The sequence below is a fragment of the Cydia fagiglandana genome, chromosome 16 (genome assembly GCF_963556715.1).
Source record: "Cydia fagiglandana chromosome 16, ilCydFagi1.1, whole genome shotgun sequence".
NCBI classification, from domain to species: domain Eukaryota; kingdom Metazoa; phylum Arthropoda; class Insecta; order Lepidoptera; family Tortricidae; genus Cydia; species Cydia fagiglandana.
Window position 1 is genome coordinate 997,786 of NC_085947.1, and position 13,236 is coordinate 1,011,021.

The 13,236-nt window shown below is 43.0% G+C and overlaps 1 protein-coding gene across 1 annotated transcript; it reads left to right on the forward strand.

The window, feature by feature from the left end:
* Positions 1–1,114: 1,114 nt before the first annotated feature.
* Positions 1,115–10,913, forward strand: LOC134671682 (guanine nucleotide-binding protein subunit beta-5). Its single transcript, XM_063529504.1, has 7 exons — positions 1,115–1,531; positions 2,197–2,333; positions 3,458–3,576; positions 4,431–4,638; positions 5,290–5,482; positions 7,160–7,440; positions 8,551–10,913. The coding sequence occupies exons 1-7, from the start codon at positions 1,381–1,383 to the stop codon at positions 8,560–8,562; spliced, it is 1,101 nt and encodes a 366-aa protein (XP_063385574.1). The 5' UTR covers positions 1,115–1,380; the 3' UTR covers positions 8,563–10,913.
* The last annotated feature ends 2,323 nt before the right edge of the window (positions 10,914–13,236 follow it).

Consider the following 13,236-nt stretch of genomic DNA (forward strand, 5'->3'; position numbering starts at 1 on the left):
CACCTTTTTACGTTTTTCTTGTAAAATTACTATGAAATTGAAAAAACAAATATCAGCAATGAATTCTACGTCTTTGGTTTATACGAAAATGATACCAAACTTGCCCTAGTACCCACCAGGATCAGAGTAGATTTTTTTTAAAGATGACGGATGGCGGCCGTCTTTGTACCCCACCCTCCCCCCCACTTCAGGCTAGAAATGCTTAGAATTACTCAAATATCAGATGTGATGAAGCTCATAGCTTAATAAAATTTTTTTGGGTCATGTATGGCAGCGTTACAGAACTGACTCCAGTAATGTTGAAGTTTTATTTTAATTTATGTACTATATAAACAATGTATTGTTCAATTAAAACTATTTATTTTTGTTAGCTACTTTTTTTTTGAAAAAAAAAAATTTAAAACACTGTCTTAGCATTGTTCACTTAATTATTAGTAGGTAGGTAGTACTTATTCATAATTCAGGATACTAAATAGGTGGTATACATACTTATTTAAAAAAGTTTCAATTGTTTCAATTTATCTTTGTTTTATGAAAAGAAATTATAAAATGTGTAAAAGGTTATTATTATTAAATATAAAGTTCAATATTAGTATAATTTTGTTTTATTTCTCTACATAGTATAGTTCATGTTGTACATGAATTATGGATGCATATGAATACTATTTGTTACATTACTACCAACTTTTCACTCACTGCTACATGATGGTATAACAAAAGAAACCAGATTACTACCAACTTTTCACTCACTGCCACATGATGGTATAACAAAAGAAACCAGATCCCTAATTCACGCAAAATAAAAACTTGTAAAAACAATGTATAATTTATGTAATGTAACTTACCTTTACACTGAAATACGCTGCACTTTCAATAAAAACAAACAGGTGTAGTTCGTTTCGCAAATTATAGTGAATAGAATCAGGCGTTACTTTGAGGAAATTTGTTGGTTTTTAATTCGCAAATTTTACCGCGTTTTCGTTCCGCTCGGACCATAGATATAATATACTTAAAGATTACATCTAAGCGAGCTGTTATGTTTGAGGCTCAGTTTTAAACTCCGCTCTGTCAGTTCTGCGCACACAGCTGTCTCCCAAAAACTGTACAATCTGTGGCGCGACCTCGTTTCCGGCTTTTGACATTTGTCGAATCGAAGTTGACTGAAAACCTTTATTGATTGCGCTGAAAAGTAATTTATGATAGAAAACGAGCAGAGTTGGCGCGGGAGTGTGGTGATGTTCGATTAGCGTTAAGTGGAACGCCTGAAGCGGGGTGCGAACCGCGCAGGCAGGCGCCGTGTATTGTTATAACTAGGAGTTCGCGTTACTCGGGCGGGATGTGCCAGTGAGCCCTTGGGGCTTCGGGGGCAGGCTGTCGGGGATGGCGGCGGACACGGGCGGCGCGGCGCCGCAGGCGGGCGCGGGCGCGGGCGGCGCCAGCCCCGAGGAGACGCTGGAATCGCTGCTGCGAGAGGCAGAGGCGCTCAAACAGAAGTTAGAGGAGGAACGACAGAAGCTCAACGATGTCACGCGTGAGTGAACTTTCCGGCCTAGGCTTTCTGTGATCTCTTACTATGGCTCAACTTGTTTAGGACCTTGCTTAGACCTAAATCTTTTCATAGTGATAGTACACAGTAACATTAAAAAAAAAACAAAATATACTTTATTCATGTAGGCCTAGCAACAAGCTCTTATGATATCTGTCAAGGCTAAGCCCCCAGCCCCCATTCGCACGGGAGCTTTTTCAACGCGCGTTAAAATAGTTTAAAAATAGTGTAATTTGTTTTACAAGGGGGCAAAGTAGTTACCTCTCGTGCTAATATTGATACCTGAGCAAGCGAAAGATTCCGAAATTGAACCACGAGCGTAGCGAGTGGTTCGAAAAAGGAATCTTGAGCGTTGCGAGGGTTTCAAAGCACAAGGGTTAAACAAAAATTGCCCCCGAGTCAAACACAAAATTTTTCACCACACCAACCTGAAGCAAATATTAAATGTAAAATATCAAACAAAATCGCCTCCTACCAACTTTTTGCAGAATAGGACTTCATATAACCTTCTAACCGCTTCTTATATATAAGACATACACACACACATACATATATAGACATATAGAGCTCATTTCACCGTAGTCTGACCATGAGGATGATTGATGAAAAATTCTAAGCGGTTAAAAGGTTAATACCCTCTTTGTTTACAGTGGCAAGCGTGGCTGAACGCCTGGAGGCCATCAATTTCCCCAACTTGAAGCCGAGGCGGGTCCTCAAGGGTCACCAGGCCAAGGTGCTCTGCTCGGACTGGTCACAGGACAAACGCCATATTGTCTCCTCCTCACAGGTACCTAGTTAAAAAAAAAAATTAAATTAAATTTATTTAAGACTAACAAAGGATCAATTTCGTTAGTGACACATTTTAATCTTACAACTAATATTAGTAGGTATACACACACAACTTATTGAGTAACAATCTATCTACATATTTACATATTAATTAATTAATTTAATTTAAGCACATGTGGAGTGCACCACAGTGGTTCAGGTAGGCCCCATCAAACCTATCTGCATACATGGCTAAGATGCTGTTGGTGCTGTTCCTCACCCTGCCTAACAATGAAGTGGCTCTTTTGCGCATAATGGCAGCAAAACTATCCACGCGCGCCTCCGTAAACATTGTTGACGCGCTGCAGTAGCGGGGGAGCCCCATCAGCACCCTATAGTATTGCCATCAATTATGTTCATTTTGAATCTCCAGTATTAAAGTGTGACTGAAAAAGAGTAAAAAGACTTATGCCCTGTAAAGACTATTGTCAAATTTGAAGACTATCCAAATGAAATTAATAAAAATTGTCTCTACTTTATTAACTAAATTACAAATTGAATGTGAAAACAATGTATTTTGAAATCTGTTTAAACATTTTGACTTGTGTCTAGTTTTCTTTTCAATATAGTGACTGGAGTCTAAATTAGCTTTTAGAACCCATTTTGCTTCTCCAAATGACAGTCATAATAACAAACTCCAACTGAGTGAAGTTGCTTTTATAAAATTATCGCCTAGTTCCTATGGCCACCTTTCATTAGTATACCAAACTTGAGCCAAATCAAATGACAGGAAGTGGATCTAATTTAGCTTACAAGATTTGAACACAACAAACGAACGAAGTTAACTCTTTCACCGCCATTGACTTGATATAAAGTCAGTACATTTCGTGGCCCACACGCCACGACTTCATATCAAGTCTTGGTATTGGACAGGTTTGTTGACGTGCCATTTTTGACATGGCATTGATGACACTTTGTTAGTTAATTGACGTGTCGGCGAAAAGGTTAAATACCTTGGTACAACACAGAAGTTTAAACAAAAGCTTGCAGTTGCTAGCAACTGACTTAATTCCTTAAGATGAGGACTAATCTTAAACACTAACACCTAATTCACTAACACTATTGACCAACTCTGTATTGTAGGATGGCAAGGTGATCATCTGGGACGCATTCTCAGCAACCAAGGAGCTGACTATTGCTATGCCCAGCACTTGGGTCATGGCTTGCGCTTACGCACCTTCAGGAAACATGGTGGCTGCGGGGTGAGTGCTCTTATTGTTGAAAGCCATGCAGTTGCAGCGCCATCTGAGCTGTTTTGTGTGCAATTAAATTAGGGGCAATCAAACTGTAAATTTGGTATTCTATAGTTCGTTTTTTTAGCATTAGAAAGAACTTGTAAGAAGGTAAGCGATCTTGACATGTCTTTTAATTGAAAAATGCTTTTTAAAAATAAGTAACTATTTCTTATGAAAGCAGAAGAATATAAATGATCGTATTAGATTCATAATTGTTACATATTTGCCGTGACTTATTTTTAAAATGTGTTTTTCAATTAAAAGACACGTCAAGATTGTTTACCTTATTTCTAATGCTAAAAAAACGAACTATAGGAAAAAAGATTACAAGAGAAAAGGTTAGTTACAATTAGGTGCCGTGACCAGGATACGGTCATTTCCCCAAAGCTATGTAACTGGCTAGGCACAAATTGGTGTAGGTTTGATTAACTTTATTCATTTCTTCCGGACTTCTCAAATTTATAAACACATTAGTACAGTACAGTCACTTGCAATAATATGTTACTCTTCGAAGGCCACAAAAATATGTGACACGCTCTTATGGCTCTACAAATAAGATCGTGTCAGATATTTTTGCTGCCTTTGTTGTGTAACATATTATTGCAGGTGACTGTACAGTAGCCATCAGATATATTAGAGCGGCCAAGGTGCTCAAAAATATCTGAACACACACTCTTACGCGTTGATAATAGAGGCGTGTTCAAATATTTGTGAGCACCTTGGCTGCTCCGATATATCTGTTGGCGGCGGTACCAGCAGCCTATTCACCTATCACAAGTCAGCACAGAACACTGCCATGAATGTATAAACCTTGTCCACAGCGGCCTCGACAACAAAGTGACAGTGTTTCCTCTCGGAGAAGAGAACAAAGAAGAGGGCGCCACCCGCAAGCGCACCGTCGCGACGCACACGTCCTACGTCTCATCTGTTCTGTTCCCGCGCACTGACAGACAGTTACTAACCGGCTCTGGGGACGGATCTGCAGCCCTCTGGGATGTGGAGTCCGGTCAACTGCTGCAGACGTTTCAGGTACGTCATATATTTTCTTAAAGTAGTGGGTGTATAATAGCAAGTTAAAGATATTTGTCATATTTGTCAGGTTGGATTCAATCTGGATTTTATACTATGTTCCTTTTAAGTTGACTAATTCTTTTTTACGTCATAAAGTAAAATTCTCTCTTGGGCGATATCATGATTTTTCTTATATTTTTAAAGGGTAAATAAAGTTCTCTAAATGTAAATCATACAAAATGAGCACCAGTTGTAATTTCGAGATGCTATACCAAAATACTAAATTGCAAAGAAAAAAGATTTAGGTACTTCAGATCTGGCAAGAGTGTTATTTTTGCTGTTTGTATTGGTATAAACACCCTGTGCCTGATTCCTGAAATAAGAATAAATCTGATGCTGATAAGAAGATAAGTTAAGGATAGGTCAGACATATTTTATAATTAAAAAAAAACACCGCGTTAAAAAAAATCAACTGCGACCCTTCTGAAAACCGATCCAATACAAATAGAAATAATTTTATTCGTTAGCGCAAACACAAAAAAGAAAATTATACAAGCAGAGAAACATAAAAAAAGGAGAAAGTGCCACGACATGCTCTCACTTCAGCACGTTGCTGTGTTGGCGACTTCCAGCGCTGGTTCTCCGCAGTAATTGATAATTGGTCTCCAGGGTCACGCGGCGGACGTGCTCGCGCTGGATCTGGCCCCTTCGGACACGGGCGACACGTTCGCGTCGGGCGGCGCCGACCGCGCCGTGCTCGTGTGGGACATGCGTTCCGGCGCCGCCGTGCAGGCCTTCGACACGCACCGCTCCGACGTCACCAGCGTGCGCTTCCACCCTGGGGGGGACGCTCTAGCCACCGGTGAGTGACACACGTCGGGCGGCGCCGACCGCGCCGTGCTCGTGTGGGACATGCGCTCCGGCGCCGCCGTGCAGGCCTTCGACACGCACCGCTCCGACGTCACCAGCGTGCGCTTCCACCCTGGGGGGGACGCTCTAGCCACCGGTGAGTGACACACGTCGGGCGGCGCCGACCGCGCCGTGCTCGTGTGGGACATGCGCTCCGGCGCCGCCGTGCAGGCCTTCGACACGCACCGCTCCGACGTCACCAGCGTGCGCTTCCACCCTGGGGGGGACGCTCTAGCCACCGGTGAGTGACACACGTCGGGCGGCGCCGACCGCGCCGTGCTCGTGTGGGACATGCGCTCCGGCGCCGCCGTGCAGGCCTTCGACACGCACCGCTCCGACGTCACCAGCGTGCGCTTCCACCCTGGGGGGGACGCTCTAGCCACCGGTGAGTGACACACGTCGGGCGGCGCCGACCGCGCCGTGCTCGTGTGGGACATGCGCTCCGGCGCCGCCGTGCAGGCCTTCGACACGCACCGCTCCGACGTCACCAGCGTGCGCTTCCACCCTGGGGGGGACGCTCTAGCCACCGGTGAGTGACACACGTCGGGCGGCGCCGACCGCGCCGTGCTCGTGTGGGACATGCGCTCCGGCGCCGCCGTGCAGGCCTTCGACACGCACCGCTCCGACGTCACCAGCGTGCGCTTCCACCCTGGGGGGGACGCTCTAGCCACCGGTGAGTGACACACGTCGGGCGGCGCCGACCGCGCCGTGCTCGTGTGGGACATGCGCTCCGGCGCCGCCGTGCAGGCCTTCGACACGCACCGCTCCGACGTCACCAGCGTGCGCTTCCACCCTGGGGGGGACGCTCTAGCCACCGGTGAGTGACACACGTCGGGCGGCGCCGACCGCGCCGTGCTCGTGTGGGACATGCGCTCCGGCGCCGCCGTGCAGGCCTTCGACACGCACCGCTCCGACGTCACCAGCGTGCGCTACCACCCTGGGGGGGACGCTCTAGCCACCGGTGAGTGACACACGTCGGGCGGCGCCGACCGCGCCGTGCTCGTGTGGGACATGCGCTCCGGCGCCGCCGTGCAGGCCTTTTCTACATCCGATACCTATGGGATCGGACAATGTGAAAACGCTCTTATTTGAATACTCAATACTCAATATTTTGTTGCAAATTCACAAAGTTGTACAGGTGGTAAACTTATAAGGTAGGTCTTTGTGAACCTTGTCGGGCACTGCAATATATTATTTACAATACAAGGAGAGGAGAATTTGTGATTAATTATAATATTTATCTTTATTTCATGGGATTTTCGCTCGAGCTCCATATCTAATGAAGTGAAATGAAAACATTTATTTCAGGCAACTATTGGCCCATAGATAATTGGATCTAATGCAATCATATGCGACACAAATGGGGATGGAAAGAGAGCCCGTTGTGTGACTGCGGCCTTGAAGATCAAACCACCCAGCACATTGTAGAATGGTGCCCAAAGAGACGTTTCCAGGGCAGCCCGGAGGACCTCTACACCAATCTGACACCTGATGCGATCGATTGGCTGCGTAGCCTAGATGTCGACTTATAATTAGCTATACTAGTAGCATAATTATATTGCCTACAATATTAATACGCCATACGCTTAAATAAATAAATTGGATCTAATGTAGTATCTATTGGTTGCAGGCGCGGACGACGCGGCGTGCCGCCTGTTTGACTTGCGCGCCGACCGCGAGGTGGCGCGCTACGCCAAGGACTCCATCATCTTCGGCGTCAACAGCGTCGACTGGTCGCTCTCCGGCCGGCTGCTCTTCGCCGGCTACAGCGACTACACAGCCAGCGCCTGGGACGCTCTGCGGGCACAGAGAGTGTGTGTACTCTGTGGCCATGAGCATAGAGTGTCGCGCGTGCAACTAGCACCAGATGGCGCCGCGTTAGCGACAGCTTCTTGGGATTCCACGCTGAGGGTAAGACAATCTCTTAGGAATTTATGCGCTCCTGGTACATTCGTTTGCATGTATAGTGACAACGCCAGAGCCTCGGTCGCTTTAAGCTCTTGTTTTTATATAAAATTAGCCAAATACTAAAATGAGAATGAAAATCTAATTGTCCAATTACTTACACAATCTGCCCAGTATAACTGTCTTTTAATTACAAAACCAGACAAATTCAGTGGTAAATTTAATGGAAAACTTAAGCTTAAACTTAAGGGTTATAGCGACTATACAGCCAGCGCGTGGGACGCTCTGCGGGCGCAGGCACTCTGTATATAGTTTGTAGGTTTCTAATAGAGCCCGACGGCTAATCCTATTGTCTATTGTTAAGTAAAACCGCACGTGCTACTTACCTGCAAAAAAAGGGTCTTAATTATTATATTTGGCACCTGAGCGCGGGCTAGTCCAACGCTCAATAAACCAGTGTAGGTGTGCTCTTCGATAACGCGCCTTTGTTACGCATCTCGATGACACATTTTAGACTGGTTCTATAGCGTTCGACTCGCCGGCACTCAGTAACCAAAGTACGTATTTTTTGTGCAGGTGGTTGTGGCACGTGGCACGAGCGGTTTTACTTAAAAATAGACAATAGGATTAGCCGTCGGGCTCTATTAAAAATCTACAAACTATACCAAATAATATAATCATAATAATCATAATCATAATTCATGAGACTCTCGCTGGGTGGTTGGATTAAGGGTCAGATGCAGAAGGCGGTAATTTTGGACACGGCGCGTATAGTACGTCGGTTCCTCACTCTGCGGCCCTGACCACCGGCAGCTTGGGCCCTGCCCCGCTGCCGGCGGCACCCTAGGTTAGGTTTTTTATAATGTGTTTATATGTATTTTTTATTGTTTTGTAAGTGTTTTTATATTTTACTTTTATATTCATATTATAATTAACCTAACTTAAAACGAAAGATGAATAAAGAGAATAATCATAATATGAAGATGTCATCCCACGAAAGTTCATATTTTCACCTTTCACCACGTTCGTGCGTTGGCGTTACCTTTGTTTCCCCTACCACCAACTTCGGGCATAGCCAATACGTTTGTCAAAATTTAACCGGATATTTTTTTTCAGATCTGGGCGTAAGCAGCATTCTTCTCTTCCCGGTGTTGATATTTATTCCAATACGTAGTTAGAGTAAGCGGCCTCGGCCGATCGTGCAATGTAACATAATATACGTGTGTAAGATGGTCGGCGGTTACTGCGCATATAAGTCACATGAAAATTAATACAGTACTTAGAAAATAAAGTTTACAAAACAGATCATTTATTGGCCATAGTGAATATTAAAATTAGGAAGCGCTGGTGGCCTAGCGGTGAGAGCGTGCGACTTGCAATCTGGAGGTCGCGGGTTCAAACCCCGGCTCGTACCTATGAGTTTTTCGGAACTTATGTACGAAATATCATTTGATATTTACCAGTCGCTTTTCGGTGAAGGAAAACATCGTGAGGAAACCGGACTAATCTCAATAAGGCCTAGTTTACCCTATGGGTTGGAAGGTCAGATGGCAGTCGCTTTCGTAAAAACTAGTGCCTACGTCAAATCATGGGATTAGTTGTCAAGCGGACCCCAGGCTCTCATGAGCCGTGGCGAAATGCCGGGATAACGCGAGGAAGAAGAGAGTGAATATTAAAATTGAACCTTTTGAATGCCGCAGACGGCAATTGACGTCAACGCAAAACCGTGACAGCGACGCCAAAGACGGCGTTTGACGTCGATCGTTTTTTGATGAAAATCTACTAAAAACACCCCACGCTTAGGTTACTTACTTACTCCTCTGGCGCAGCGACCCAAAGTGTGTCTTGGAGGCCACTCTTAGGTTGGTATTATTTATTCACAAAACTAAATTTTACCCTCGTGCCGTCAGTGGCACGGCAAATGGATGCGCCGTTTGGCGTTCAAAAGGTTAAAAAATGATACAGCTAGCCCAAGCACGGCTAAGGGCCACTTGCTCCAACTCACTAACCCGGGTCTATGCGGTTAAGCCGCTAACCTAGTGTCAAATTGTACTGGTAACCATGGTAACTCCAGGTTTAACTGGTTAACCCCGGGTTAGTGGAATGCTGCAAGTGGGCCTATGGGTGGTATTCCACCTATTGAATTACTTTGTCCAATGTGTATTGCGTCTCACATTTTGCTTTAATGAGAGAGTGAGACGCACTGACATTGGACAAAGAAATTGGACAGATGGAATACCACCCTAAGTTCCTAGTGCTCTATTTTAGCAGTTCTATTTCACTAAAAACTTTTTGAGAGGGTTTGGAAACTTTTTGAGAGGGTGAAACGGTTTTTGAGAGCGAATCGTCAAGCGACAACCGAAAATGTAAATTTTCAAAAAAAGTAAACAAAACTTAACCTTATTTTGATAGATACTATCACGGTTCACTATGGCTCTTAACTTGTGAATCTTGTGATAGTAATTAGTGAGCTATGGCAGGCGTGGCTCACTCCGCGATTTCGTCGCGTCGCTACAAGTACACGCGGCCCACACCAATTTTGGTGTCTAACCATAGTGGTTGCTCGCGCTTGCGCCACCTTGCGGTCATATCTGTCGTAACAGACGCGTTTTGTTAGAGAGTGAACCTTCTGTACCTAATACTATTATTTATTCTGTGGTTTTGGTTGTCATCTGACGAAATGTTGTTTAGTGAAGTGACTTCAAAATATACATAAATCACTATAGTTGTGCCTATACTATTTTTGTAGTCGCCTCAAAATCTTCAGGAATAACTATGGAAATTAAAACAAAAAAAACAAATACTGGCAATTTTTTGCTTGATCGTTTTGCAACATTACAAAATTGAAGTTGAAGAAGTCAAGATATAGTTTTTTTTTAATCTGTGTTTATTTTCACTTGACTGTTATTTGGGCATTACCACCGACCACCAACCCTATCGAATGTAATTCTCTTTATGAATACAAGCGGTGATCTCGTCATGTGCAATTGGCAACAAATAGTCGTACACCAACGCAGATGTCAAAAATATCTACACTAGATCATGGTTGAAAATATAAAAAATGTGTCTTTGAACACTTTGCCTGTAGATATATTTGTTGCTGACTGTACAACACATAACAAATTTGTGCAGTCACCTGCATTAATAATATATTATACACGCTTTTATGGCTCTACAAATAAGATCTGATATTTTTGCGGCCTTCGTTGTGTACCTAACATATTATTGCAGGTGACTGTACCATAACCAAAATGCACGAAATATACCATATAACCTCCTAAGGCCCAGCCATACAAATGAAAAATGCAATATTTACTATAGAAATTTGAACCTACAATGTAGGATATAGAGTTGATTTGAGAGCGATTTAAGAGCGATTTACAGCGGCAGTTAAGCCTCAGGGGGCTTTGTTCGCTGTCATGATTTTTTTTAATGTATTATTCTGTGTTAATAAATAAATGAAAAAAAAAAAAAAAAAATTTGCGTTGTTCAAAATCTGAACGAGACAAAGGAAAAGCAACTCTGTTCCAATCGAATATGATTTATATTTCATTGAACTGAATAAGTACTATAGGTAGGACCTTGGGTCTTAGGAGGATAAGCAATAATCGCCATTGTATTATCGAGTTCTGAACATATTGCGATATGGCAATTTCCATACAAAATTGACCTAATTTTATTGCTCTTAAGTGCAATAATTGTAATAAATATCCAAGACGAGATACCGCTGACCGATCTGAGATACGGATGCTACCGTACGTATGTCTGTATATTAGCAATATTAGTTAGAACAGTGCGACTTAAGACTGTACATGCGTTAAACGGCCTGGCCACGACATTGCGCGACCGGCGGCGGCGGCAACCATAGGTGGGAACGTGGGAACGAAGGGTCCGATCGCTGTGTCTCACTCCAACCTATGGCCGCGCTATTGCTGTCCCCGTGGCTGGGCCGTAAGGAGTTATTATTTTTACCTTTTCGGACACTTTCTGAGAGGGACAGAAAAAAGTTTGTTTTTCACTTTCTCTCTCACAAGAGAGATGGCAGAAATGGTAGACATAATAAGCCCTTTAAGGTCAGCATCGGATTTTACAAGCAGAATTGTCTTCGAAAGATCAATTAGTACTAAGGGCCCCCCCACATCTGGCGTCTTTCGAGCGTCGGCGTCTACAATTCTATGGCCGACGTCGACGCACCGTCGACGCAGCGTCGACGCAGCGTCGACGCAATTGCGCAGCGACGTCATTTTCCATAGCGCTGGACCGACGCCGACAGACGCCGACACTCGAAAGACGCCAGATGTGGGGGGCCCTAAGGCTAATTAAAAAACCCGGATAAGTGCGAGTCGGACTCGCCCACCGAGGGTTATATTATTTTACTGTTGGCCAAACTGCGTGTTGGACAATTTTGCTTATTGGCAAATCCGATGTTGGCCGTTGTATGAAACCAAAGAGCGTTTTGAGAATGATGCCAAAGGGAGCCGTGTATGGTCATTGGTTGTAGCAAAGCATTATTGATTCTAGAATACTTGGAAACCTTAAGAAAAAACTGAGCTTTCATTTTTTCAGCAGTAGATGGCGTTATGTGACTTGAAAAGTCCAGTTTCGATAATATGAGGCGCCGCGCACCAACAACATCTATTTTAGCTGCTAAACTCGAGGAATGATGCTTTCTTAGATTTTACAAGTGTGGAATCAATAATTTTTTGGTTGTAGTTTAAAGACTTTCCCGATACTGTTGCCGTTGGGAACCATCTATAGAATGTGATTAAAACACTTTATAAATTTTTATTTGGTAAATAAAAGTCATAAAGAAATTAATAATTACAGCTTGGCAAAAAAGAGTAGAAATTAAAAAGTGGCAACAACGTAGTGTCGTCCCTTTTAAACCAATTTGTATAATAAAACGGGACGACACTACAGTGTTGCCACTTTTTAATGTCTACTCTTTTTTTGCCAAGCTGTAGAATAATCAAAATTTTAAAAGATTAGTGGCTTTATTTGTATGAAAAGGATAAAACATATTTAAGTTTTATGAATAAGGGGGTTATTCTTTATTTCTTCACATTACTAAAAATGGTCCCCTCGGCTAGAGAATCGACCCGCACACCTTCGACATCCGTTAATTGTAATTGTTGAGAATGATTTGTAGAATCTAATCGTATGAGAGATTTAAATGTAAATATATTATAGTTAGTGATACCTTGTTGAATGAGCGGCGCCGGTGGCCTTATATATACATACCATAGACAAAAGAAAAATGTGTTCAGTAAAAAATATGCATACCCCGGCCGGCGAGAGCAAAAATGCGTTGACAGCTTAATAGTGCGAGGACACACACTTTGGTCGATGTCGATAAAAACAACATGATGTACTGGACCACCGTTATGATATGCAGAAGTATTAATTATTGTTGTAAACAAAATTAAAACCAAGTGTTTGTATTCAGTATTTTATGTAATTTTCGTAATATACAATTAGCATTTTTTCTAAATTTTCTGATTTTAAACTCCTTCGCCTTGCCGATAAAATCCATTTCATCCAACTAAAGGACCGTTCTAAATCTACTGTAGTAATCGGAGCAAAACGAAATAATTCATAGTGATTATGAATTTGTTCTGTATTAGGTAGTTCCACTTCTCTGCCAGATATCAATTTATTTAAATTGTTTAAAGTTAAAATGCCAACGTTCTTCTTCAACACATTCTGATACTTATTGTGAATAACTTTATAATAATAATAATTTTATGCAGATAGAAAATTGTTTTAGGGTTATTCTTAGAAACGCGTGGAGGTATCAAGTTG